This window comes from Brassica napus, chromosome A9 (genome assembly GCF_020379485.1).
Source record: "Brassica napus cultivar Da-Ae chromosome A9, Da-Ae, whole genome shotgun sequence".
Classification (NCBI taxonomy): Eukaryota; Viridiplantae; Streptophyta; class Magnoliopsida; order Brassicales; family Brassicaceae; genus Brassica; species Brassica napus.
Window position 1 is genome coordinate 44,065,171 of NC_063442.1, and position 27,265 is coordinate 44,092,435.

General features: G+C 38.3%; 5 protein-coding genes and 1 pseudogene across 7 annotated transcripts; 5 read left to right on the plus strand and 1 right to left on the minus strand.

The window, feature by feature from the left end:
- Positions 1 to 84: 84 nt before the first annotated feature.
- Positions 85 to 6,066, plus strand: LOC106369226 (homeobox-leucine zipper protein HDG2). Of its 2 annotated transcripts, XM_013809342.3 has the most exons (11): positions 102 to 336; positions 681 to 735; positions 1,765 to 2,042; positions 2,149 to 2,266; positions 3,004 to 3,192; positions 3,430 to 3,840; positions 3,924 to 4,025; positions 4,117 to 4,492; positions 4,581 to 4,852; positions 5,171 to 5,266; positions 5,345 to 6,066. In XM_013809342.3, the coding sequence occupies exons 3-11, from the start codon at positions 1,795 to 1,797 to the stop codon at positions 5,690 to 5,692; spliced, it is 2,160 nt and encodes a 719-aa protein (XP_013664796.2). In that variant the 5' UTR covers positions 102 to 336; positions 681 to 735; positions 1,765 to 1,794; the 3' UTR covers positions 5,693 to 6,066. The 2 variants fall into 2 exon arrangements, with proteins under 2 accessions (XP_013664795.2, XP_013664796.2); XM_013809341.3 differs by lacking the exon at positions 681 to 735 and having other exon boundaries at positions 85 to 336.
- A 398-nt stretch (positions 6,067 to 6,464) lies between these two features.
- On the plus strand, positions 6,465 to 7,448 carry LOC106369229. Its single transcript, XM_013809350.3, has 3 exons — positions 6,465 to 6,713; positions 6,981 to 7,060; positions 7,224 to 7,448. Exons 1-3 carry the CDS (start codon positions 6,603 to 6,605, stop codon positions 7,297 to 7,299), a joined length of 267 nt encoding a protein of 88 aa, XP_013664804.2. The 5' UTR covers positions 6,465 to 6,602; the 3' UTR covers positions 7,300 to 7,448.
- A 44-nt stretch (positions 7,449 to 7,492) lies between these two features.
- Positions 7,493 to 11,728, minus strand: LOC106369228 (glutamate receptor 3.4). 2 transcript variants are annotated; one of them, XM_048741952.1, is made up of 6 exons: positions 11,480 to 11,728; positions 10,835 to 10,933; positions 10,378 to 10,748; positions 8,988 to 10,306; positions 8,608 to 8,917; positions 7,493 to 8,541 (listed from the first exon to the last, which is right to left on the minus strand). In XM_048741952.1, exons 3-6 carry the CDS (start codon positions 10,682 to 10,684, stop codon positions 7,655 to 7,657), a joined length of 2,823 nt encoding a protein of 940 aa, XP_048597909.1. In that variant the 5' UTR covers positions 10,685 to 10,748; positions 10,835 to 10,933; positions 11,480 to 11,728; the 3' UTR covers positions 7,493 to 7,654. The 2 variants fall into 2 exon arrangements, with proteins under 2 accessions (XP_048597909.1, XP_048597910.1); XM_048741953.1 differs by lacking the exon at positions 10,835 to 10,933 and having other exon boundaries at positions 11,480 to 11,726.
- Positions 11,729 to 12,426: 698 nt separating this feature from the next.
- On the plus strand, positions 12,427 to 14,054 carry LOC106420053 (50S ribosomal protein L6, chloroplastic-like). The gene is made up of 3 exons (XM_022708480.2): positions 12,427 to 12,654; positions 12,879 to 13,181; positions 13,521 to 14,054. The coding sequence occupies exons 1-3, from the start codon at positions 12,620 to 12,622 to the stop codon at positions 13,855 to 13,857; spliced, it is 675 nt and encodes a 224-aa protein (XP_022564201.2). The 5' UTR covers positions 12,427 to 12,619; the 3' UTR covers positions 13,858 to 14,054.
- A 440-nt stretch (positions 14,055 to 14,494) lies between these two features.
- Positions 14,495 to 17,856, plus strand: LOC106369231 (annotated as a pseudogene).
- A 656-nt stretch (positions 17,857 to 18,512) lies between these two features.
- LOC106363855 (glycine-rich cell wall structural protein 1-like) lies at positions 18,513 to 20,040 on the plus strand. The gene has a single exon (XM_022692159.2). The coding sequence runs from the start codon at positions 18,718 to 18,720 to the stop codon at positions 19,834 to 19,836; it is 1,119 nt and encodes a 372-aa protein (XP_022547880.2). The 5' UTR covers positions 18,513 to 18,717; the 3' UTR covers positions 19,837 to 20,040.
- Positions 20,041 to 27,265: the final 7,225 nt, after the last annotated feature.

Here is a 27,265-nt window from a genome sequence, read left to right on the forward strand (position 1 = left end):
CGATTGTAACATTATCTATCTCCGTTCGATCGCGCTCTCTCTCTAAAAGCGTGTAGGATAATTAAGTGTCCCTCTCTCACCATTTAATTTCATCGCACCCTCTCAATACCCTCTGCCATTACTTCTCTCTCAATACCCTCTGCCATTACTTCTCTCTCACTTTCCTCTCTCTCTCTCTCTAAGATTTGTACCTACCTTTCAAACACTTCGCCAAAAACCGCTTCACAAAACCATCACTGGTTTTCCGGCAAACAAATCTCGGACCAGACATCGATATCGATATCGATTCACTCCTCTCTCTCTCCCTCTAGGGTTTCTTCGCTTCTTCCTCGCAGTGTATGTTTCGAGCACCTCATCATTTCTCTGGTGATATTTAGGTAGTTTATCGTAATATTTGAATATAATCTTTTTTTTTACTTTGTCTAACGGGTTGGATCATTCCACTAAAATTTATCAGCCTCTTCATAAGACTCTCATTTTCATGATGATTTTACAATCAAATATATCGCGTATGTGTTGATTGTTTAGAGTTAGTCATTTATTTTCCGTCTTAATTTTCATTCTTTAACATTAATTGATTACTAAATTATTGTTTTAAAGATGAAATACGCCAATATTATTGCAATTCATCTCTTGTCTTGTTTTCTGGCTTTCAAATATCTGTTTTTTTTTTGTTTTAGTTCATTTGCATATGAATTTCTCAACAACATTAAAGAGGAAGAATTGAGGTTAAAGGTTTGTATTCTCTTTGTATGTCATCTTTATACCATACGTTTGTTATCATATATAAAACGTGTATATAGATTATATGCATACATATATTTATCACTTATGTGTAAAATAAAAATGTTATATATATACGATGATGATACTAAAATATAGCTGGAGAAATTCAATAAATCACCCAGGCCTTATGTCACGTTGGCTGTAAGTTGTATAATAACTTCTATGTTGGTCCCTCGCACCGTGCACATAATTATATTTTTCATTTCAGGTTCTTAAAAAATATTTAAGCAAAAAAAAGTTCTAAAAGTTGCAAAAAGAGATTTTTATTTGAACAACAATTTCAAAACCTGCTAATGATTACAATATGCTTGCTAACAAATGAGTCCAAAATTTCTCTTTTAGCTTTCTCTTTCCTCTCTCCTAAATAATCAATATTCTATTATAAAAATGGAATTTAAATGGTTTACTCTAAATCAAATATTACAAATCATTATACATCTTTTTTTTTTGAACAACACAAATCATTATACATCAAAATTGAATTATTAAGTGATTTTTCATGTACACTACTACATACAATTCTTAGTCCGTTTTAAAGTTATAGTTTTAACCTGCTGGTTAGTTTTTTCTAGAACGCAAAAAAATGGGGAGGTTTGAATAATTTGGAATTTGTGAAATTCATTATTTTTGGTTGGTTATTTAATAGCATATTAATATATGAGTGTGATGTTTTATTTTTGTTTTTTTTTTCTGAAAGGCTCTTCCTTCTTTTGCTTTCAATTAGTGGGTCCTTTGTTTCCTACAAGCATCTGCAATTTCTTCGTTTTTCAATTTGCCTATATCCTTTTGTAACATCTTCAAGAGGAAGATAGAAAACTCCAAAATATTATAATTGTTCACGTGGATAAAGTATTGCCATACATTTTTCACAATATTGGTGAAATTTATCTTCTTCTTGACTTGACTCGACTCGTACCTAAGAAGAAACCCTAATTTTTTGACATCTCACAAAACGTTCTGCTACTTTTGTTTTTATAGGGTTTGCTTTCAGTTTCCAGCATAAACAAGATGTTCGAGCCAAATATGTTGCTTGCAGCTATGAACAACGAAGATAGCAATAACCACAACTACAACCATGAAGTCAACAACAATAACAATGAAGGATTTCTTCGGGACGATGAATTCGACAGTGCGAATACTAAATCGGGAAGTGAGAATCAAGAAGGAGGATCAGGAAATGATCAAGATCCTCTTCATCCCAATAAGAAGAAACGATATCATAGACACACACAACTTCAGATCCAGGAGATGGAAGCGTATATGCATATTATTCACTCATAAATTTCATGTTTTACTTATTCGAAAAAAACGTTTTTCATTTTTGACAATTAATTTAATATTATTATTTTGGTGGATAAATAGATTCTTCAAAGAGTGTCCTCACCCGGATGACAAGCAAAGGAAACAACTGAGCCGTGAATTGGGTTTGGAACCTCTTCAGGTCAAGTTCTGGTTCCAAAACAAACGCACCCAAATGAAGGTATATATATACTCTTATGTCCACATACATTTCTGGATATACATAAGATAATTTTGATGTATATATATTGAAAAGCTTATGTTTATGCTTTAGACGTCAGACCTATGCATCTGATCTCTATCACACTCAATTTTAGTATATAATTAGGGAATATCATGATATATAATATAGGCCTAATTAACGAATGAGAAAATCTTTGGTGGTTGATATAGAATTTACTACATTGATTCTGGCAGAACTTTGGCAGATTTAAAATGTAGTTAGTTAAAACAATTGCCCTTTTTTTTGTTCACCAAACAATTGACTTTTGTATACTTTTTCTCAAGTACTTTTTTCAATTGAAAAGTTTTTCTTCGCTAAACTATATCCTTGGCGTATTCAGCCATATAAAGCTCTTTAGTTAAAAAAAAACTTGCCCATTTAATAACTAAGTTAGAACCATTTGAAACGTTTTGGAATCATGTGCTTACGTTATGCAAATATGGGGAAACACAATACGTGTACACAAGCGTATTATGTATATGTTTTTGTTTGTGCTACCGATTTATGTATGTATAATACCTATATTTTTCCTCTTTTAGTAAAAATCATTTGTTGCTTCGTTTTTCTTAAATTAGAAACTATAGTTTTCTAATTTAATTATACATGATTAACAGCAACAAAAGCAAAGGAGAAACCAATTAATTATATAAAAATAATATGGAGACAACAGAAAATGAATTTATTCTCGCATGCAGAATCACCACGAGCGACATGAGAACTCGCATCTTCGGGCGGAAAACGAGAAGCTTCGAGGAGACAACCTTAGATATCGAGAGGCTCTTGCAAACGCTTCTTGTCCTAATTGTGGTGGTCCAACTGCCATTGGAGAAATGTCCTTCGACGAACACCAACTCCGTCTCGAAAATGCTCGATTAAGAGAAGAGGTATGTGAATTAATCAACAAAAATAAATATTGATCAAGAACTGAAGCATATTTACTTTTCAAGAAAAGTTTAAATATATATTTCTGTGGGAAAATATCTAATCTTATAACATATTAGCTTACAGAAATAAAGAAAGTTTGATAATAGGAAAAGTTATTAGATAACTAATAATGTTAGTTTTTTTTGTGACACAAAACTTATATATGAAGCATATTATCTTCTTGTTTTGTCATCTAGATCGATCGAATATCAGCCATAGCAGCCAAGTACGTAGGAAAGCCAGTCTCAAACTATCCTCTCATGTCTCCACCTCCTCTTCCACCACGTCCTCTAGAACTCGCCATGGGAAATTTTGGAGATGTTTATGGAAACAACCCAACAGATCAGTTCAAGTGCATCACTGCACCAACAGAATCTGATAAACCAGTGATCATCGACTTAGCCGTGGCTGCAATGGAAGAGCTCATTAGGATGGTTCAAGTGGACGAGCCATTGTGGAATAGTTTGGTTTTCGACGAAGAAGAATATGCACGGACGTTTCCTAGAGGAATCGGACCTAAACCAGCTGGATTTAGATCCGAAGCCTCACGAGAAAGCGTGGTTGTGATCATGAATCATATTAATATCGTTGAGATTCTCATGGATGTGGTAATACTCAATTTCATTTTACATGTTATAAAAAATCTTCTATACGTAAGAGTTCTTTTTTTAACATTGGTACGGTAATGCAGAATCAATGGTCAATGGTGTTTGCGGGGATGGTTTCTAGAGCGATGACGTTAGCTGTTTTATCGACTGGAGTTGCAGGAAACTATAATGGAGCTCTTCAAGTGGTAAATTTATTTTGTCTTAACTCTGCTGTAATAATGTAAACCTAAAACTAAACAAAGACTTGGAAGTCAAGTAACCACTTTGTTTTGTCAGATGACTGCAGAGTTTCAAGTTCCAACACCGTTAGTACCGACCAGGGAAACGTATTTCGCACGTTACTGTAAACAACAAGCAGATGGTTCATGGGCTGTTGTGGATATTTCCTTGGATAGTCTCCAGCCAAATCCACCGGTTAGGTGCAGGCGGCGAGCTTCAGGGTGTTTGATTCAAGAAATGCCTAATGGATACTCCAAGCTGACTTGGGTGGAACATGTGGAAGTTGATGACAGAGGAGTTCATGATTTGTATAAACACATGGTTAGTACTGGTCACGCCTTTGGTGCTAAACGCTGGGTAGCTATTCTAGACCGCCAATGCGAGAGGTTAGCTAGCGTCATGGCTACAAACATTTCTTCAGGAGAAGTTGGCGGTATAAACATATCCCTTGTTTCACAAGTAATCTCTCATAATAAAATTTAGAAGCAGAGTTATAGTGTACTATACTGATGAATGTACAGTGATAACTAACCAAGAAGGGAGGAGGAGTATGCTGAAACTGGCGGAGAGGATGGTTATAAGCTTTTGTGCAGGAGTGAGTGCTTCAACAGCTCACACTTGGACTACATTGTCTGGTACAGGAGCTGAAGATGTTAGAGTGATGACTAGAAAAAGTGTGGATGATCCTGGAAGGCCTCCGGGTATTGTTCTTAGTGCAGCTACTTCGTTTGGGATCCCTGTTCCTCCAAAGAGAGTTTTTGACTTCCTCAGAGATGAGAATTCAAGAAATGAGGTAACTCTTTTAGTTTCTAACAACTCTTATGAAATAAAATTTTACAACCCAAATGAAAATCAAATATATAATTAATAGTTAATATTCTAATTTTAACTATTACCGTGAAATATAAAAAATTAAAAATTGAATAATATTTGTATGATTTAAAAGACAAAAATAACCAATGAAACTAATTTTGATAACAAATTACAAATAAATCCAGTTTTTATCCATCTAACCTGAATTTGTTCCGGCTTCACGGTTAAATCTGGTTTGAGCACCGGTTTGGTCCGGATTTAAAAACACTGTATTTAAATTTTTTCTGAGACATTGCAGTGGGATATTCTGTCAAATGGTGGAGTTGTACAAGAGATGGCACATATTGCTAATGGGAGAGAAACAGGAAACTGTGTTTCCCTCCTTCGTGTAAATGTGAGTAGATTATGTGAACTCTTGTTATAACTCATATTATCAAGGCTAATGATTTTGAATATTTATCTTATGTCACAGAGTGCAAACTCTAGCCAGAGCAACATGCTGATTCTACAAGAGAGTTGCACTGACCCTACAGCTTCATTTGTGATCTATGCACCAGTGGATATTGTAGCGATGAACATAGTGCTTAATGGAGGTGATCCAGACTATGTAGCTCTTCTTCCATCAGGTTTTGCTATACTTCCTGATGGTAATGCGAATGGTGGAGGAGAAGGAGGGTCGTTGTTGACGGTTGCTTTTCAGATTCTGGTTGACTCGGTTCCAACGGCTAAGCTGTCTCTTGGATCTGTTGCAACTGTGAACAATTTGATTGCTTGCACTGTTGAGAGGATCAAAGCTTCCATGTCTTGTGAGACTGCTTGAAGAAACACAGAGAGGATGATTCGGTTGAAGAGAGTTTTTTGGTGTTGAAAGGGGGAGGAGTCAAGAGCGAACCTTACAAGATATACCATTGAGTAAGGTTATGGATTGTAGTGTTAAGTTTTGCTCTGCTTATTTGTTGAAACTATAAGCAGTGACAAAACTTTTTACTTGAGAGTGACAATGCAAATGGTGTAAAGAGGTTCGGGAATTGACTTCCCTTGCAACATACTTGGTCAGAGATGCTTTTCAACTTGTTTTTTTTTTTGTGTCACTTCTTTCAAAGCTTTTGGTTAGAAAGACCTTAATCAAGAATTTGAAGTTTGTATTCTTTTGGGTTTAAATTTTGTTTATATTGAAAGTATTGTTTTATTTCTCTTAAACTTTTTATGTGTCTTTGCTTATTGCTTTGTAAGCCTATTAAAGTTGGTTTATCAGAAAGCTCACACTTTAGGTTATTATGGTTTCAGCTTAAACTGCACCAAAGATATATCATGAATCTGATACCAACCAAGGAAAAGTATCATTAATACTCTGTGACATAAAGAAAAGAGATGAAAAAAGGACTAAATCAAATGAGAAACTCACCCCTCAAACAAACTTTCTTCTTGTCAAAACAAGGGATCTTTCGGTCGAATGAGACACATTCCCTGAACATATCATTTCCCCAAAGCTCAGCAGCCTAAAGATTCACAAAAATAATATGAGAAAAAAAGATGCAACATCCAAAAAAAAAAAATACAATATCCAAAAATGTAACTGCTTTGCTAACTGTTGGTCTACTTAACCGAACTAACAAACCGTAAGGAAATCTCCGGTTCAGTTAAATCGTCTTTCTTTCCGGTTCAGTCAAGTTAAGTATTGAATATTAATTTTTCTAACAGCTGAGCAAAGACAGAGTAAGAGAGAAAGGATGAGCGAGACGAGACCAGTGCCGAGGAGAGAAAGCCCGTGGGGTTTACCGGAAGGTCACCGTGAGCCCAAAGCTCACCGCTGCAACGATCGCGTCGAGGACGTCGTCCAGGTTTTTCATTCTTTCCTTTGGATCTCTCTCTCTCAAAGTATTCTCCTAAGATTTGCTGTTGAGATTCAATATAATCTGATATTTATAGGCTTCTCTTAATTCGAATCGAACCAGAAATGGTCAGTGAGATTTAAATTGATGAAAGATGACAACTTGTAGCAACTATTGGAATTGTTGTGATCCTTACATAGTGTTTTTATGCATTAAAGGAATTGAATTTGCTTGCCACTGAACATGATTCTCGTATATGCTAAAATCTTTTGGCAGGCGTTTTTCGAGGGAAACCCATTTAAGACAGTTCCAGGACCTTTTAAACTATTCTACCGTTGCATGCGCTCTAAGCCAGGGTATGTATGTGTGCAATCTCATACTCTTACCATGATCGATCATAGTCTTGTTGTTGTTGTTGACAATAAGGCTACAGGGTCATAAAGTGTTTACCTTTAAGCCTTTTCTCTTCGCTCTTAAATCATTAGGCTCTGCACCATTCATCTTGTTTGTTTATTTCAGAGAGGAACCAACAGAGCCATTCACATACCTTGACCTGGAACCTCCAAAGAGACAAGCAAAACTTGAAGAAAAGTGAACTACCCACTCCTTTTTTATTTACCTTGCAGCTTTTTATCTGACCATGTAAGCGCTAATGCTAAGATAGTGATTTTAAGTTTTCATTCATGTATCAGCAACATCTTCTGACTTTATCATGATGCCAATAAAATTAATATTTGAGTTTCATTTCAGTTTTATCTTGTGATGATTCTGTTACTTCTGATGATGAGTTAAAGAAAGATGAGTTTTCATTACGTATCAGGGTAAAGCTTTACAGTTTATCTCTGGCTTTTGGTTCCTTGCACTTTTCTATTACAAAATCTTATGATAGTTTCTTCTATCCTCTAAGTATGTTCAGAGTCATTTATATGAATCGCTGAATCTTATCCGTTTCAAGGAATGTCACTACGTTGTGAATGTGAACTCCCAGCTCCACTTTGGCTACTCTTGAGTTTCTTACCACTCTTCTCTTTCAGCATCTCCTTGATCTCTGCCTCCTTCGTATCCACAACTTTGATCAACTCCTTGAAACTCGGCGCTCGTAAACCTCTCCCTGATCGAGACGACTCACTCACTTCACATGCCCTTTCCTCTTCATCCCCACTATCTGGCAATAACCTCTGGTACTGCCAGAAGACCCTCCAGAAGAAAACAGTGAGTGCTACAAAGCAAGTGATGCCACAGATAAGAAAGAGTCCCCAGAAACTCTTGAGCGAAAGCTCAGAGTTCTCGCCGTTCGATATCTGCATAGAGCATTCGTGCTTGTAGTTAAGCCATTTCCTGTGTATCTTCTCAAGCTCCCCCTCTTCAGAGAGCTGCAGGATAGCAGTAGACATGTCTACCGCTAAAGGGGAGTCTCTCTGGAATGCGAAACCCCAGCCTGTGCGTGTGAACACTTGTCCCACTGTACGGTACTTGCAGTTACTGTTTGTCAAAAGGACTTCGACGTAAGGAAGCTCGTCTACAATGGCTGCAACGCCGCCGGCTTTGGGACCGAGTTGGAGAGCAGAGAGGTAGTGTTCTTCGTCTCTTAGTGGAACAATCCTGTGAGGAGATATGTTAAGCTCGTTGACAAGATAGTTTCTAGCGAAAGTGCCGTCTTGAACACCTATTGGTTCATTGCTTTGTATCAAGCTATCTATTCCTTCAATCCGAGATGTCAGCTGCTGAACGGTTAGGATCGAAGTGAGGCTAGCTGTGTAGCTTGAGTTGATGATGAGAACCACGAATAACCATATGATTAACACCAGCCTCCCTAATGTGCTCACAGTGTTCTCTCCTGAAAGATCAAAAGGTGTGAATCCACTGATCCTCTCAGGGAACAAAGAAGTAAGAGTATACTTACTATGAGAGAAGAACATGGTGGAGAAGCTAAACCAGAAGATGGTGATGAGTTGACGCTTAGGAGGGCCTCTGAACTCCTGGTTGAATCTGTGTTCAAGAATCCAGACGATAGCTCCCACAAGGAGAAAGAAAGCTCCAGTGACAGCCCACATCTCTATAGTGAATGGTTTCAGGAATGACCAAGGACTAGACTTGGCCGCCTTAACCGGAGCCACCACCACAAGCCCTGACTCTATAAACGGCTGTGTGAAATCCACAAACCTTGTCCTGTTTGTAGTAATCGTGATATCTCCTACTGCTACATCAAAGTTCTGAAAAGAGAAAAAAGACAGGTTAACATCTTTTGAAACATGCGGTCTTGATATTGTATAGCTTACTCACTTCTGTAACAACTTCATTGATTAGATTGTTGTAAGAAGGATTCTTCTTCCCATCTCCATACAGTATATAGTTTCTAGGAACAGGATAGGGAAGCAACTCTAACGCAGCTTCAAAGACATCTACACAGTAGCCTCTAACACCAGGCGGATTCTTGTCTTTAGAGACGTAATCTTTATAGCTCACACGGTTAGGCACCGCGATTTTCAGCGGCTTTCCGTTGTTAGGAAACACCCAACCGCGAGGAGGCTTAGTCACTTCACCCGGCCATATGATTCCATAAAGACGCTGGTTAGCTGTAGATGTGTTTGGAGGCTTAGAGTACAATGTCTCTGGAGTCACCACTGAGAGACCTGAATGATTAGACCAGTAACCCACTCTCCGCGGACCTGTGCCTGCTATGTTAAGGACTTCGTAAGCAGGGTTTACTCTGTTTCTCTCTGCATCAAACTGGATTCGTCCCGTCAAGCCAGTATGATTCATCCCAAGAATGATCTCAAGAATCTTCTCCCCTTCGTTGAACACGCTTAGTGCTGATAACTGAATGCTGCTATCACTTGTTTTGGTCAGGTTCTGATCGTTGGAGAATGTTATTGTATTGTGTTCTTTAAAGAAAACATCGAGGGCCCGAGCAATCAACCACACAGAATCATAAGCATACAATGCATATGAGTTGAAGCCATTCTTCCATCTCCCTTTAAGCTCTCTTTTCATATTACTCTCGGTTGTGTAATGGCGAAAAGCAACCACTCCTTGCAAGAGATCCATCGTCTCCGAGCCCACAGGCTCCATAGAATCCAAAGATGTTGGTAGCCAGTCCGTCGCGATCCACACATAACCGTTTCCCATCATCCCAAGCGACTTAGCCACCGTGAAAACGTTTAAACCAGAGTCAGGATTCACATGGACAACGTAAACACGAGAGGCCTTCAGGTTAACAGAGACCAAAAGGCTTTCTATGGAGGTGGACTCCGCGCCGGGCGTGATCGCAGCTTTGTAAGAGATCTTGGAGCGTTTCTTGGCCAATGCTTCGCTTAGGATAGATATACCGTTACGACCGTACTCGTCGTCGACGTATATGGCAATGACTTGTCTCCATCCGGAGTAGGATATGAAGTCTGCGACGGCGTGCATCTGGAAGTAGTCGTTCTGAGTGGTGCGGAGGAAGTAAGGGTATTGTAGAGAGGAGAGAGTTGGATCCGTTGCTGCGAATGATAAGAGAGGTACGTGAAGCTCGTTGGCTACGTAGGAAATCATGTGAGCGATTCCTGAAGATTGTGGACCGATGGCTGCTACCACTTGTGTTTCCATCAGCTGCAAAGCTACAAACCATGAAAAAGAAACATGATTATTTTTGTTACAAGTTTTAAGAGAGGAGAAGTAGTTTTATTACCTCCCATAGTGCCTATAAATCCACTGCAGTTGGAGTCTTGAAAGACGATATTGAGCTTGGTACCCTTGAGGACGGTCTGGTCAGCGTTTACATCGTTCATTGCGGCTTTAAACGCAGGTTTAGCCGCTCTTCCGATGAAGGAATCATAAGTAAACAGAGCTCCAACGTTTACAGAGCTTGGCCTCTGAGGTAGTGGTGGTGAAGTAGAAGAGTTTCTTGAGAGAACACTTTCACCAGCACATTCCTGTGTAACGACCAGCAAGACAGAAACACATAACAACGCAATGGAAACTCCTCTTGTCATCATGAAAAAAGCACTGATTGTTTCTTCCCTTGAGCTTATGTAACCATTTGTTTATTTGAAATGACACCTGGAGCATGAATCAAAACTTGAGATTTAACATACACAAAAGGGATAAAATGGTTCAGAAAATCTAGTGAAAGAAGGCAAACAAACCAAGAAATCAGGAGTTAGATTCTGTAGAGATTGGTGGATACACACTTGTGTCTGTATGAAGCTTTTGGATTCTGTAGAGACAGGTGCTTACATGTGAAACTAGAATGGAAAATAAAAGAAGTGTAAGAGGGCCATCTTAAAGATGGTTTGCAAAAAGGAAAAAGAAGCAAAAAAGTGTGATTAATTCAGTGAACAGAGGATAAATACGGTGATGGCAGTGATATGTCAACTAATTAAAGATTATTCTTCACACAAACCAAATAATTAAGGGAACATAAAGTAACTAATAATAGCGGTTATATTCCAACTTGAATAAAATAAAAAGATTTTAATTCTGCAGAACATGGCAGTGGCCAGTGAGTGGTTGAAGAACGAATGATGTCAAAAGTACATACATGTAAATATCTGAATTTAGACGATTTTCTTTATTGAATTAAACTTAACTAAATTTGTATATGAAAAAAATTATGTTAAATTTCAAAATACTTTAAAGAAGATTTCTTTGAGATCTTTGCAAAAAAATAAAATCCTCAAATTCAAGTACTTCTAACCAGCTGAAGTATAGTTTCTTCTTGTGAATAAATATATGTAGAACAAAAATAAATGAACAATAATGCAATTGTAACAAAGAAAAGAAGAAGCAACCTTGGAACAAGTGCGAGCAACAAGCTTGAATCGGAAATCGATATATTATTCTGGAGTAAACGAGTGAGTTAGCACTCGACTGGAGCATGAAAAAAGAGAGACAAAGAAAAGAGGAAGAAGAAGCGCAGCAGGAGTAGAAGAACTGTTTACTCAAGCTCACGCAAAGAATAATTAAAATATTATCTCATTTTCTTCTTCTATTTTATTAATTTTTTTTTTGTTATCAATGTTTTTTCTGTGTGGTCAGTGTAGTAGTCTAGTAGAAGTAGGCCAAGATGTGGGGTATCCCATATAATTTATTCATGCTATTGAAGAATCAAATTGTATTTTTAATTTTAATTTTGTTAATTGTTTGCCCTTCTCATTTTGATCCGTTCTTTTCTTCTGTTAGGCCGTACGTGTTAAACCATGTTTTCCATATTGATATCAAGCTAACCCACATGGCAAAAACTTTTATAAGTGTCAATGTAACAACCTAGTTGGAGGGGCAGCCTTGGTCAAACAAGAGATATTCTCACCCATTATTGATAAAGTTAGTTATACAACTGGTTTTAGGACCAGAATTTTTTCATACGTTAAAAAGGTGCATGAAGCACATGGACGCGAGTATTCTTTGTCTTTAGTATATAGTTCATAAATCATAAAGGAATATTATAAAGCAGATATGCATCTGTAATTAGTTGAAATATTAAATTTAGTTTGTTATTAGTTAACAAACTATTGAACCCCAACAGAACATTTCTGTTCAGAGATGACAAAAAGCATTTGGCGAAAAGAAATCTAGACCAGTAGAATATATAGTTAGATTTTCCTACTTTTAGTCAAATTTTCTCAAGTTGTTGTTTGGATTTTTACGAGTGTGAGGGCCCTTATCATCATCTTCTTCTATCTTCCTCGTGTTTTATTTGTCTAGTTAGAGTACAGCCATGTCTATGTTTATCGACTTCAATTCATCTCACATCCACCTTGATTGGGCTTAGCTGTTGATAATGGGCCCAAATGATTTTAAAGGTCTTCTAATGGGCCGTAAGAGCAATCATTTCAAAAATGTACAAACAAATAGAACGGTGGATCAGTCATTGTGGATAAATAACACTCTTCTCCTCTGGAGCAGAGCTCCGTCTCTCATCAATCCCAGCAATGGCGTCCTCAGTCGTATCCTCTTTTCAACCCAGGTAATGCCGACATACTAAAATCATTATGCTGACTATGATTACTTCATTTCGCTAGGGTGGAAATTGAAAGTTTATTAGAATGTATCTCTGCCTTAATCTTACATTATCCTGGTTCCAATTCAGTTCATTTATGATTTAGATATCTGGTAGAGCTATTACCTTTCTAGAAATGTTTTGGTTTTGGTTTTGTCTGAAGAAAGATAGAATACTTTGCCTTTGTTTAGGTCATCATTTTTGGGAGATAGAAACGCGTTCAAGGTCTCAACAACACCACCATTTACTCAAGTGGGTTTCTCCAGCAAGACCATCGAGTGCAAGGAATCAAGAATAGGAAAGCAACCTATCTCTGTACCATCCAATGTAACCATCGCATTAGAAGGTCAAGACTTGAAAGTCAAAGGCCCATTAGGAGAGCTGGCTTTAACTTACCCACGCGAAGTTGAGCTCCTCAAAGAAGACTCCGGTTTCTTGAGAGTCAAGAAAACAGTCGAAACTAGAAGAGCTAACCAAATGCACGGCCTTTTCAGGTTGGCAAAGTTTCTAACCTTTATTATATTAATTGGTTACAAAGTAGGCCTGTGAGTTCAGGTAGTTCGTTTTTTTTATTCAACATAAATTTTACCGAATTAACCCGAAAGATAGTTCGGTTTGGTGGTTAGTTTGGCTTTTGAAAATTGTACAGAAGTTTTTTTGATTCCGGTTATATTTTGGTCAAATTTTGTTATAAATCCGAATAGGTTTGGTTAAATTTGGTTAGTTCGATTACGTCGTTAGTTTGGTTTGAAAATTTTGGTTAGTTTGGTTCGCCCTATTATAAACCTTGAACTTTGTGCTTGTTGCTTAGCCCTTTGTAACTGTTGTGTTAGGACGCTTACGGATAACATGGTAGTGGGAGTATCAAAGGGATTTGAGAAGAAGTTGATAGTAGTGGGCGTTGGTTACCGTGCTACCGTGGAAGGGAAAGAGTTGGTTTTGAATTTGGGGTTTTCACACCCGGTTAAGATGCAGATACCAGAGAGTCTGAAAGTGAAAGTGGAGGAGAACACGAGAATCACGGTGAGTGGGTACGATAAGAGTGAGATAGGGCAGTTTGCTGCGACGGTGAGGAAGTGGAGGCCTCCGGAGCCGTACAAGGGTAAGGGAGTGAAGTACTCAGATGAGATTGTGAGGAGGAAAGAAGGCAAAGCTGGAAAGAAGAAGTGATCTTGTTTTATGTATTTACAGTTTTACGTCTTGTCTCTTTTCAATGTTGATGTGTGTATTGCTCAAAATTTGCTTAGAAGATTGAAGATGTGTTGTTTTGGGATTCTGGTGATTTTTTAAACTGAATTGTGAAGAGTTACTTATGTGTATGACCTACTGAAAGATGGCCAATCAATTTATTAACATCTTGAACTGAATGACACATGTTTTATTTCGAACCTAAGAACCAAACAAAAAAGTGAAGTTTGGTTTGGGTTTAGATACTATAAATTATCCGAGTGGATTTTATATGTTTAAAGCGAAAAAACCTAAATCGAACCAAAAATTGAATGGATACTAAATTTATATAATATACTCTTTATGCCTACCTATATCAACTATATTTATTTTTAAATAATCAAATACTTGAAAAAAAATACTCTTTACAAATCAAATTATCGAAAACTTTTTTATTGAAATATCCAAAAATTAAAAAAAATATCTGATATTTAACCTTAATTAACCAAAAAATTAGAACCGAAATTAAACTCAAAATTAGCTTGGTTGAACCAAAAATCGAAATAACTGAGCTAGAACCTAATCGAAATAACTGAACTGCAACCGAGTAAATTCTTTTAAATACGGAAAACTGAAAACCAAATGAACCGGTACCCGCTCTAATTCCAAATATAACAATGGCTTATAAACCGATTAGGAATCAGTTTAACCGGAGGCAAACAAACTCCTTCTCTGCGTAGCTGCGAAGCGAACCACCATGCCTCCGATGAAGAAGGAAGAGGCAACAATGTCAGAGCCTAAAACCAAGTACGATCGTCAACTCAGGTACACACACTACCCCTCCTCCTCAAATCACTCGTCGAAGGCTTCTTCTCATGAGAAGAAGTAATCTTTTCGAAAAACCGCAGGATATGGGGTGAGCTAGGGCAAGCTGCTCTGGAAGAAGCGAGCATCTGTTTGCTCCATTGCGGCCCCACCGGCTCCGAAGCCTTGAAGAATCTCGTCCTCGGTGGAGTTGGGAGCTTCACCGTCGTTGATGGATCTAAAGTCGAGCTTGGTGACCTTGGAAACAACTTCATGGGTATTCGATTTTACTATTTATAGCCACTCTTTGAGTTTCCTGTAGCTTATGTTGATTTTGTTTTTGGTTTCATGTGAAAGTTGATGAGAGGAGTGTTGGTCAATCAAAAGCTAAGTCTGTTTGTGCGTTTCTTCAAGAGCTTAATGATTCTGTTAAGGCCACGTTTATTGAGGAGAATCCAGATACTTTGATAACCACGAACGCATCTTTCTTCTCTCAGTTCACTCTTGTTATAGCTACACAGGTACACTATTGAGTATTCTACTTGTCATGTCTTAGTATTCACCAGCCAAAGCCTTAATCTTTATTTGTTTCCTTGGGGGAACTGTTAGATATGACTCATGATGCCTTCTATTCAATGTTTTTAGATTTTACCTATGTGCCTTTCCAGGCAAAGCTTTAGTCTTTTTTTTTTTTGTCATGCCTTGTGTGTAGCTGGTGGAAGATTCAATGGTGAAGCTTGATAGAATCTGTCGAGAAGCAAACGTCATGTTGGTTTTTGCTCGCTCTTATGGCCTTTCTGGCTTTCTTCGTGTCTCTGTTAAGATAAACTACCTTTCTTCACCCAATATTTTCTAATGAAACTAACTGATTACTATGAGTATTGCCAATGGTTAGGAGATTGCCCAATTGAAAATATGCTAAGTTGTATTTCTATTTTTAATTTTTGTTTCCTTGTTTGTTAGGAGCACACCGTAATTGACTCGAAGCCTGATCATTTTCTTGATGACCTTCGCTTGAATAATCCATGGCCTGAACTCAAGAGGTTCACTGCTTTCATATTCTCGTTCATTACGTTTTTTTGGGCATCCTTTAACGACTGTGTGATGTGACATTCTCAATTATTCGTTGAACTGCAGTTTTGTGGAGACTATTGATCTAAATGTATCAGATCCCGTTGCGCATAAGCACATTCCATACGTTGTCATTCTTGTGAAGATGGCTGATGAGTGGGCTCAAGTCCCATAGTGGTAATCTTCCCTCTACCAGGGAAGAGAAGAAAGAGTTTAAGGTTTAGCTCTTTTATTGCCACTTTGCAAATTCATTAACTAGCTTGCTTTTCTAATCTATATTTATCCTTCAAAACATAGGATTTGGTTAAGTCCAAGATGATATCTATGGATGAGGATAACTACAAAGAAGCTATTGAAGCCGCTTTCAAAGTTTTTGCTCCTCGTGGAATCAGTAAGTTGATATCTCGTGTGGTGTGCTAACTAACAAAAACTTTGCTGTGGGTCTCAAATCACAGTATTCTTGGTTTCTGTTACAGGCTCTGAGATTCAACAAATTTGCAATGATACTTGTGCTGAACTGAGTTCAAATTCCTCAGATTTTTGGGTGATGGTAGCGGCTCTGAAGGTTTGAAACTAGCAAAATTGCTCTGCGGAACTCATACTTTCATGTTCTTTTAAGAATTGCAAGTACTTAGGGTTGATAAATAGTTCGGAGTTCTACTTCAATGAATCTGTGTTTCCTTCATTGCAACTCATGTTGATTTGTTCATAATACTTATACATCACCACCTGCAGGAGTTTATCTCAAACGAAGGTGATGGAGAGGCGCCCCTTGAAGGCTCTATACCAGATATGACATCTTCAACAGAGTTAGTGCAACTCCTTCGATAGCACTGAGTTTTATCCGCAGTCTATATTTCAGATTGCTAATAATGTAGCTGCATTGTTGCAGACACTATATCAATTTGCAGAAGATCTATCAAGCGAAAGCTGAGGCTGACTTTCTTGTCATGGAGAAACGAGTTAAAAATATTTTAAAGAAAATCGGTCGAGATCCGAGCAGCATATCAAAACCAGCAATCAAGAGCTTCTGCAAGAATGTAAGAAAACTTAAAGTGAGAATACTAAACTTCCTGACGAACTTAATATGTATTCTAATGCCAATGGTCTACCTATTACTTGTTTATTTTTGCTGTTGAATCAGGATCATAAACATTTTGACTAAAATATTAGCTGCCATATGTGCTTTGTAGGTATGCAGATATCGTATGGTAGAAGACGAGTTCAGCAATCCTTCTGTAACCGAAATTCAAAAGTGTTTAGCCGACGAGGATTACAGGTGCCAAGTCCTTTTCATATGAACACAAAAGCATCAAATTTTGAAAGATTACCTTTCTATGTAGCTCTTATGCTAATATTGTTTACTGTGGCAGTGGTGCAATGGGATTTTATGTTCTTCTTAGAGCTGTGGACAGATTCGCTGCCAACTATAACAAGTTTCCTGGCCAGTTTGATGGGTAAGAAACTCATTATGGAAACAAGCTAAATCCTATTTCTGAATATTGGTCTTTGTTTAGCTATCATTAATATGCAATATTATTTTCTGTAGAGGAATGGATGAGGATATTTCTCGGTTAAAAACTACTGCCTTGAGTCTTCTTACCGACTTGGTCTGTAACGGCTCAGTGCTGCCTGATGACCTTATCAATGAGATGTGTCGCTTTGGTGCCTCAGAGCTTCATGTGGTTGCTGCCTTTATTGGAGGCATCACATCTCAAGAAGTCATTAAGGTTCATATTTCCTTCTTATTGCCCTGAACTTAATTGCTTAAAAGCACTAGCTCTAAGAGATAATTGAACTTGTTGGTATGTGTGTGTGTGTGTGTGTGTATCTGTCTTTCTCTGTGTTGCAGCTTGTCACAAAACAGTTTGTTCCGATGTTGGGGACGTACATCTTCAATGGCATTGATCACAAGTCTCAGTTATTGACACTGTAGAATATCTTCACTCGTTAGTTTTATTATATCTTTTTAGATACAAACTGTTGAAAAGAGAGTGCGTAATGTTGTTTTAGCATATCAGATGAGAGACGTGAGAAAACTAATTGGTTTGGTTCGGTTCTTTTTGTTATTTGATTTTGGATTTATGTGCCTAAAGCTTATCCGATTTAGGTTCTCTCTTTTCCCATTGAGATTACAACATTTCATTAAGATGTAAGCATATATTCAAGCATGCATGTATGTATACAATTTACATATATGATTAATTGGAAGTGAATACTGGTTGGTGGCTTTAGTTGGGGAAATAGTAAACATTAAATATCTATAGTAAGGTTTAGACATGTACACCTTACAAATGCATGTGAGAGATATTTAATTTCTCTCTAGATTTTACCGTTGACTTTGTCGGCATCGTGGACTCTTACTAGTTGTCCTAAATTTAACTTTCCCATGACCATACATCATGGCTGTAATATTCACATTACCCATGGTAAATGTGAGTGAAAACAAAGCACTATTTAAAAAAATAAACAAAATAACAAAAGTAAGAAACCATAACATTAGAGTTATTAACTACCACATCAGAAAAATTCCAAAAGAGACTAGTTCTGGTTTTATACTATTTCCTGTAATATAAGGATTAGCACTTCTCGGATATTAGGGTCATCAACTGTCAAGTGTCAAATAATATGGTTTGAAATGTCAACAAGTTTTGGATAATATAGAAAAGTAATTAATGAGCAAAATTAGAAATCGAAAGCTACTGATGAGAGTCTGAGTTTGAACTAAGTATAGTAGGTGTAGGTCTACTTTGACTATAGAGAACACAATTTTTATTAAATGGTTCCCGGCAATGGCCCAACGGCCCCAAACGCGTAGAACGTAACATGCATGGGGATCCATATTAATGGCTTCTTCATCCACTTGCTTATTAATGTTTACCACTCTTAAGATTCATCTATCTACTATAAAAGGCAATGTTTAGTTCCAGTACCTGATACTACAGGAAAAAAAAAGAGAGGAGACATTACAGTTTCTTTCTCTTAGGGATGGAACTCGAGAGTGTTACATGTTTGATTCTTTTTTTAGTTTTGCTTAACTTGAGTGTGGAATGTGTTCTTGGGGATGGGTCTGTGGTGGGTCCTGTGAGGTATAGGGACGATGATTGTAGGTGGGGTCGGAGGTGTGGTGGACGTGGCCGGTTTGGACGCGGTGGTGGTGGAGGTTTTGGAGGAGGTGGAGGTAGAGGTGGTGGTGGCGGAATTGGGGGTGGTGCAGGGAACGGTGGAGGTTTTGGAGCTGGCGGTGGAATTGGTGGCGGAGCGGGAGGGGGAGTTGGTGGTGGAGGTGGAGCTGGTGGCGGTGGAGGAGGAGGTATTGGTGGTGGCTCAGGTCATGGCGGAGGATTTGGAGCGGGAGGAGGAGTTGGTGGAGGAGCTGGTGGGGGAATTGGTGGTGGAGGTGGAGCTGGTGGCGGTGGAGGTGGGGGTACTGGAGGAGGTTCCGGCCATGGTGGTGGGTTTGGAGCTGGAGGAGGAGTTGGTGGCGGAGCCGGTGGAGGATTAGGTGGTGGAGGTGGAGCTGGTGGTGGTGGAGGAGGAGGTGTTGGAGGTGGTTCCGGCCATGGTGGCGGATTTGGAGCTGGAGGAGGAATTGGTGGCGGAGCTGGAGGAGGAATCGGGGGTGGAGGTGGTGCTGGTGGAGGCGGAGGTATTGGCGGTGGTTCCGGTCACGGCGGTGGATTTGGAGCAGGTGGAGGTGTTGGTGGTGGGGTTGGTGCAGGTGGAGGAGTTGGTGGTGGTGGAGGAGCTGGCGGGGGTGGAGGCGGTGGTGTTGGGGGAGGATCCGGCCATGGTGGTGGATTTGGAGCGGGAGGAGGAATCGGTGGTGGTGGAGGTGGTGGCGGCGGTGGAGGCGGCGGTGGTGCTGGTGGTGGATCTGGTCATGGTGGTGGTTTTGGAGCTGGAGGGGGAGTTGGTGGTGGAGCGGGAGGAGTTGGGGGAGGCGGTGGTCTAGGTGGTGGTGGCGGCGCTGGTGGAGGTCATGGGATAGGACATGGCGGAGGAGGAGGCTTTGGGATTGGAATAGGAATCGGTGTTGGGGTTGGTGGAGGCTCCGGTCAAGGGTTTGGCAGCGGAAGCGGTAGTGCCGGTGGCGGACACCGTTAATCAGAGCTCTTATTAACACTCGCGTTTTAGTGCACTCGACAGTTCAACTACTACGACGTCGACGTACTTGTGATTCTACTTTTGTCATGCATGAAAACAAAGCAAAATGTATGCTAAATCATTTTTCATTTCAAGATGTGTTTTCTTTTATTTTTGTGTAAGAATGTTTTGGGAAAACCAATAAAAATATTGAATATGGATTAATCTTTTTTGTTTTTACAGCAAATACGAAGTATTATAATAGGAACAGCATTTTTGGCCTAGTTTCTAAACGGAACACATCAAACATTTTTCCACAATTTATTTCTCTCCGAAGTAATATACGACTTTACAATGAATAAACTCGTTTTACATGTAGATAGGCCCATCTTCTTCAGATTTGAGGTCCTATCGTCAGATATATCTCCACCTAACCAACATCTTGGCGGGTAGAGAGGTTTTGTTTAAGGGACTTGGCTGGATAGTGGGCTCAGGTACAAACATCAACATATGGACAGAACCTTGGTTATCAACTGAATCACCTGTGGTCCCCATTGGTCCTCCTACTGCACACAATAAGGATTTTCGTGTCTCAGATCTTCTTAAGGCGAATTCAATGGAATGGAATGTAGAAGCTATTCGAGAACACCTACCTCAGTATGAGGTCCAGATCAGAACTTTGACTCCTAGTCAATTCCAGATGCAGGATGAGATCGTCTGGTTACCTGAAAAGTCAGGTTCTTATTCAACGAAATCGGGTTATGCCCTCTGCAAACTAAACGATGGACCTGCGGACTTGACTTTTGATTGGAAGAAGAATGTGTGGAACGTTAATACGTCTCCCAAGCTCAGGCATTTCCTATGGAAAATCAAAAATTTGGCGCTGTCGCTTGGAGAGAATCTGTTGCGCAGGGGAATGGCAGTGGATGGGAGATGCATGAGATGTGGAGTGCTGGAAACAGAGAGACATATCTTCATGCAATGTCCATTTGCAACACGGGTCTGGGAACTAATACCTGCATCCCTTAAACCTACCCCTAACTCGATCTCCACACCAGCGTCACTGCTCCTATCCTGTACCCGTATCATAAACCTTCCTCCTACAGGCCTTAGCTCTACTGCACTATATCCGTGGGTCCTCTGGTACTTATGGTCAGCCCGGAACAAACTTCTTTTTGACAACCAGGTCCTAAATGAACAGGAGGTAGCCACGCTGGCAGTGAAAGAGGCAAGAATATGGCAGGCTGCTCAAGGGGAAAAACAACAGAAGCTAGTGCCGAAAAATAGAACTGTGGCAGTGGAGAAGGCTTTCTCTAGCGAGACCACTCACTGCTTTGTTGATGCTGCATGGAATGCAACTACAAGGGGAGGAGGTTTCGGGTGTATCTTCAGGAACTATTCCAACACGGTGACCCTCGCCCAATTTTCTTCAAATCGCTGCTATGTCGGCTCTGCTTTCACTGCAGAAGCTATAGCGATTAAAACTGCACTCGTGGAAGCAGTTAACTTGGGACTACGAACGCTGGCTGTATGGTCAGATTCACAGTCTCTCATCACAGCAATCTCATCACATGAGAGAAGGATCGAAGCTCAAGGCGTGATGCATGATATCTTTCATTTAAGTACTCTATTTTATGCTGTTTCTTTTCATTACGTTCCCCGGCTCAGTAATATGGATGCTGATGCCTTAGCTAAGGGAGCTCTGTTGAACTTTGTTAACTCTGTTTGAGTTTGAAATGCAAGTAAGGTTTGTTCAAAAAAAAAAAAAAAAAAACCAACATTATCCGAAACTTAACTTTTATAGCCACATGGCTACCAATATTTAGTCAATTTACTGCACGAAATCCGATTTTGGTCGAGATCAACATGTCTAACGTTCACAACGTAACACATGTAAACTTCCTTATAAATCATGCATGAAATAACTCTTTTGTTGTTAAACTATTTGGGTTCATATCTATGACCCGTTGTTGTCCTCGATGATATTTAGAAATCAAATCCTGAAGCCAATCCACGGGGTGGTAACCTCAAGATAATATATTTTAGTGGTGTTTTTGGCCTTTTGATATATCTATGTCATCATGCTTCAACCGCCTGTACATGTCTTTCTTCTTCTCTTCCAATACTTAAAGACTAACACTCACACATGAAATAACACCTCATGGTTACTTCCAACAGTAAGAACATCAACCAAATCAAATGCTAAATCTTTCATCGATTGAAAGGAGGAGGCCATTTGGAGAAAGGAACAACGTGTGGAACATTTTTTCATGTGTAAGATTAGTAATGTGAACTCATATATCTAAACAAATGGAGGACTGACCAAAAATTATTTTAACGATGTAAACTATAGAAACATTGATTTTTTCCGTCTTGTAAAGAAAGATGTTTTTTTTTTAAAACCAAAACTTGCAAATATGTTAGCCTTTCTATTTCAAGATAAGATTGATGTATTTACAAATGCAAAAATAATAATATTGCTGTATAGTCCACGTAGGTATAAGAAAATAAAGAATGAATTAGTTAAGCTGGAATATATGGGTTTAAGATATCTTTCCAATCTCTGTGAAAAGTACCAATACTTATAGTTTTTCATTATTTGTGTATGTGGTTTTGACCGCGAGTTGATTGGATCTTGGTTGTTAGAGCATGATTATCCACAGAAACCCATTTGTGTTTCTTAAGGGTTATTTAAGTATATAAATGTACTTTAGTGGACTTAAGAACTTTACTTAAGAAACTATTCGATTTTGTGCCTCCAATGGGAGTTTCTTAATTAAGGATTCTTAAAATAAAAATCCTAACCACAACCTAACTCAAACAAGCAAGCAATCCTAACATTTTGACATGAATCTAACATATTTATTACCAAGCAAACAATCCTAACCACAACCTAACTCAAACACGTTTTCCCTAACCACAACCTAACTCAAACAAGCATTTATTAACAAGAGCAGTAAATAAAAAAGAAAGAGTTGAAGAAGAGTAAAGTTTTGATCGATTACCTCAACTCTCAAACTCGGTGTAGTCACTGTCGGAGATCATAGTCTGCTACCACGCCTTCCCTGCTGCCTTGATTGCCAAAGCCTCCTCCTCTCAGATTAACATATTCAAACCACAGTTAAAAACAAACACTTTACACAAACCACACGAAAAGAACTCTAACATATTCATACTTCTACAGACACAAATCCCATAAACCCTATCATATACAAACTCGATCATATATATTCCAATGCATACCAGACATGAATCAGTATTTGTTCTTCACTTCTCCGTTATTAAGCTTTTGGATTATTCCAAAATAAAAACGATATATATAAATATATATACTAGTTCACTATCACATAACCAAATGCTTGTGAGGCCATATAATAACACTAACGATTTCTGATCAAAATAACACAACGACAACACAAGTAAGACACCGATAAGTCTTGAAACCTAAAGAAAATGAAAGAGATAAACCAAATGATACATTCCTAAACAACATGGCCACAGAATCATAAATTCAAATCCTTGAATCACTAAGAGAATGAAAACAGGAAAAATGAGCAAAATAAACACAAAACTTTAGGAATATGATTCCCTAGTAACAAGAACAGAACAAAAAGGAGCAAACCTGCATGAAGTTGTAGCGTTCGCGACCAATGGACTCGTTCTCAGCGATAGCAAAGTAAGCAAGCATTGGGTAGTGGCCAATGTACGAAGCATAGCTATCACGTTTAATGTTCACAGCCCACTCTCTGCCCACAATTTTCTTTAAAGAAGACATTTTAGATTTTACATAACCCAGAAAATAAAATCTAAAAAAAAAACAAAAGTGAAGATTAAGATAAACTCACAATCTGCTCAAATCAGCATGACCAGTTCCAACATATTTAGCTTGAAGATGCTCAAGCTGAGAATTTATGTTGAAGTCGTACCTATATTGTCTCAGAGTTGGTAGCAGCAGCCGACGAAGAAAAAGAGGGCCGGAGATGACGACCGGAGTTGCAGAGGGCGAGTCCGGTGCTGCTGGCCTGAAGACGAACTCAATCACCACCACGAGCCAAGCCTGAGTCGACAAGGATGAAGAAGACCCAAGGCGGATGTGAGACGCGACGGCGAGCTGGTAACGGAGAAGCGACGACTCTGGAGCTTCGGGACAAGATACCACCACTTGAGCTCAGCCACGGAGACGACCTGAAGACGGAGGATCGTGGAGGAGAGCTCCAACGGAGAAAACAAGAAGACGATGACCAAAGCAGAGAGAAAGAAAAAAATGAAAAAAAAGAAGAAGAAAATATGGTGTTGACACGTGGTTGAAAAACCACACTTAAAACCGGTCACCAAAATACCCCATTAAGGATCGATAACAACCCTTTTCTTTTATTTTGATTTAATTTTTTTTTTTTTGTCAACTTGTTCATTTCATTAGTCCAACAGGACAAATTGGATCGGTTTACAAACATAATTTAAGCCCATACAGAAATATGAGAAAGGCCCAACATCATACTTAAATAAAAGAAGCGATCCAGAAAAGCTTTGTCTTCCACGTATCTTAATCGAAGCTTCAGAACGCACAAAACAATAACACGTCTCTCACACGTGTCGTTCATGCATTGAACGGCAATCACGGCCGCCGAGAAGCTTCACTGCCGCAATTCTCTCTGTAACCGCTCCTCCATCTCTGTCTCTCCACCGCCGTAAAGGTTGAAAGCCTCACTGTAATGGACGTAGATGCCCCATTCACCGACTCCAAAGCTCCTAACTTTCGCCCAAGCCGTTTCGTTTGGTCAGAATTTCTATCCACCATCAGATGATAAAACTGGGAAGAACTCAGATGCTTCAAGAGGAGACCTTATCAGACCATCTTCACTATAAAAGATGCTGACTTTTCTAAATCTCCAACTAAAACAACTGAGATTAATCCACTACCACATATTCCTTTCGTAAAGGGTACTTCACTCCAAGCCGATCTACTGGCCCCACCTCAAAGGAGGGTGAAGGTTGATTCCCATAAAAGGAGTTGGTGCGTATCTGAGAAGAAGAAGATAACCCAACGCTAAACAAAACGGGATATGAAATAGTTTGCGAAAGAGGAGAGTTTTATTTAAAACTGAACCCAAAAAATCAAAGAAAAGAGAACATCCATGAAGAACAGCTTTGATTTTGAGTTTGGAGACACAACAAAAATCGCCTATGCGAAACATCAAAATCGCCAAAGCGAAGACTGATCCGCTAATCGGAAAACATAATCGCCTAAGCGAACAAAACAAATCGATCTTTCGATCGAAGAGTTATTTTATATTAAAACATAAGGCATATCTCTTTTTCCCTGTGAAAGATATGAGTTTGTGAACAGGGAAAGAAAGAGAGAATTATCTCTCTCTAAAGAAAAGAGAGAGAGAGCCTCAGTCTTTCAAATAATACTATTTATTTTGATTTAATTAAATCATCAATTTTATCTAAGGACTCCATTAAGGATTCCCGATAATGATGGTCTTAGTCATATATTCAGAGCTCGCTACTTTGAACTATAAAATATATTTTTTTGGTCGGAATGGCTGAAATTCCCAACAGATCAGGTGTTTATTATCAATTTATCTCGTTTCGATTGAGCCTGTACCAGAGTTAATTGACAAAGCGTGCTCCAACAGTAATTTTTTTGCAACTGTTTATATGTCATCACTTACTGAGTCGGTTTAGGTTTGGATTAGGTTACTAATATCCGGTTCAGGTTTGGATTGGATGGGCCAGATTTCTTACATCCCCAAATCCACTAGATTGGTCCAGTGTCATATACTCAACTCATTCATGGTTGGCAACATTCAATAATCATAAAATAATATTAAATCAACCGCAAACTATGAAAATAGACATTTAATTCACAGTATAACTAACCATCACGAACACTTCAATATTTGACATGATGAGATGTTGTGAATTTTGATATAAACATAAGATATATTAGGCTGTAAATATACTATGCCACTAGACCAAGGTCGTTTTCACAAGTAAAAGCGATTTAAAATCGTAGATAGGTTATATTTTATAAGTGATAATCATGACTTTGAATTAAGTCTTTGAAGAAAAAGAAGGCAGGTTATTTTCCGGTCTCGTTTCTCAAAAGGTCAATAGAAAAATTAAACTTTGTAAGTCACTTTGTCTCTTTGTATTTGATATCTTGATTATGATATTTACACAAAATCATGTCGCTATTCAAAGCTTCATCATTCTGCATACGAACACTTTTCACCTTAAAGCTACATTGTACTCACGCGTAAGTAGCAAAGTCTGATATGTTTAAAGAAATTTTTTACGTTTCACATGCGAAAATTAATAAGAAATCAATAGGGATCACTATATTTGTGGCACTTCCACATTTATGGCCACGTACTGGTGATATTTTTTTCCTTTTGAGTTGAATTTCAAATCGTTGCATCTATAATCAATACTCACTTTTAAAACCGGCCATTTTTAGGTGGGAAGTGGGGTTCATCGTTCACCATTGTATTTATCATATCCTCTCCATTACAAATTACTGTCAGTTCCACAAATATTTGTCCTCTTAAAATAAGAATAATAATATTGTAGAATATTAGATTGGTTTATAGATCAACGTATACTACTCGCACATATGGCATGTTGTTTGTTTATCCGGATATACATATCGATTATCTGAGTGTAAATTGTATATACAACTGTAAATATTGATGTATAAACCAATCTAATTTTTTTTTCTAGTTTTAGTAAAGCTAAAATGATACTAATTGACATTATATTCTATCTTTGGTTAAAACTATGGTTACAAAAAAGGTAAAAGACACGTTAACATAGACTTTGCTAGGGTAGAATTAGGCATGGCGTTCGGGGTCCCAATCGGGTTTCGGTTTTATCTATTCGGGTTTTAGTTTTTTGAGTTTATTAAAATCAGTCCCATTCGGGTTATATAAAAGTTTGGTTCGGGATCTGTTCGGGTTCTATCAGGTTCGGGTCGGAGTTAGTAAATCTTCAAAGAACCGGTATAATCCATTGTATTTTCGGGTTCAGGTCTCAATCGGTTCTTCGATTTAAAAATATATGATTTGTACATATTTTGTAACTAAAACATACATGAAATCGGTTCTTCGGATTTAAAATACATAAGTAAAATCGATTCAAAATCAAGAGAAAGATAAACATAGTTAGTGATAGAAATAAAACCAGATAAATGAAATCATAAAACAAAAACTAAGTTCTCATGAAATAAAAAACATTATTCAATGAAACCAAAACCAAAATTTAAAAACTTCAGGCTTCAACCGTCACATTCCACCTTCAACTTTCATGTAATAGACAATTATTTTAGAAGTTTAATAATATTTTTAAAATATTTTGGATACATATTAAGAATTAAGATCATATTTGGTAGAAGTTCTTTTTGTGATTTTAAATGGATTCATTTTTATCGTATTGGGTTCGGTTC

Bases quoted from the DNA above. Each gene is read 5' to 3' on its own strand.
- LOC106369228 (XM_048741952.1), bottom strand. From the start codon at position 10,684: ATGATGACAAGAGGAGTTTCCATTGCGTTGTTATGTGTTTCTGTCTTG. The intron at 8,918-8,987 runs GTGAGTAAGCTA...TTCTCTTTTCAG, and splicing joins TCAATGAAGTTGTTACAGAA to AACTTTGATGTAGCAGTAGG. The intron at 8,542-8,607 runs GTAAGTATACTC...TTGATCTTTCAG, and splicing joins CACCATGTTCTTCTCTCATA to GAGAGAACACTGTGAGCACA.
- LOC106369229 (XM_013809350.3), top strand. From the start codon at position 6,603: ATGAGCGAGACGAGACCAGTGCCGAGGAGAGAAAGCCCGTGGGGTTTA. The intron at 6,714-6,980 runs GTTTTTCATTCT...ATCTTTTGGCAG, and splicing joins GCGTCGAGGACGTCGTCCAG to GCGTTTTTCGAGGGAAACCC. The intron at 7,061-7,223 runs GTATGTATGTGT...TGTTTATTTCAG, and splicing joins TGCATGCGCTCTAAGCCAGG to AGAGGAACCAACAGAGCCAT.
- LOC106363855 (XM_022692159.2), top strand. From the start codon at position 18,718: ATGGAACTCGAGAGTGTTACATGTTTGATTCTTTTTTTAGTTTTGCTT.
- LOC106420053 (XM_022708480.2), top strand. From the start codon at position 12,620: ATGGCGTCCTCAGTCGTATCCTCTTTTCAACCCAG. The intron at 12,655-12,878 runs GTAATGCCGACA...GCCTTTGTTTAG, and splicing joins GTATCCTCTTTTCAACCCAG to GTCATCATTTTTGGGAGATA. The intron at 13,182-13,520 runs GTTGGCAAAGTT...CTGTTGTGTTAG, and splicing joins CAAATGCACGGCCTTTTCAG to GACGCTTACGGATAACATGG.
- LOC106369226 (XM_013809341.3), top strand. From the start codon at position 1,795: ATGTTCGAGCCAAATATGTTGCTTGCAGCTATGAACAACGAAGATAGC. The intron at 2,267-3,003 runs GTATATATATAC...TCTCGCATGCAG, and splicing joins ACAAACGCACCCAAATGAAG to AATCACCACGAGCGACATGA. The intron at 4,026-4,116 runs GTAAATTTATTT...TTGTTTTGTCAG, and splicing joins ATAATGGAGCTCTTCAAGTG to ATGACTGCAGAGTTTCAAGT.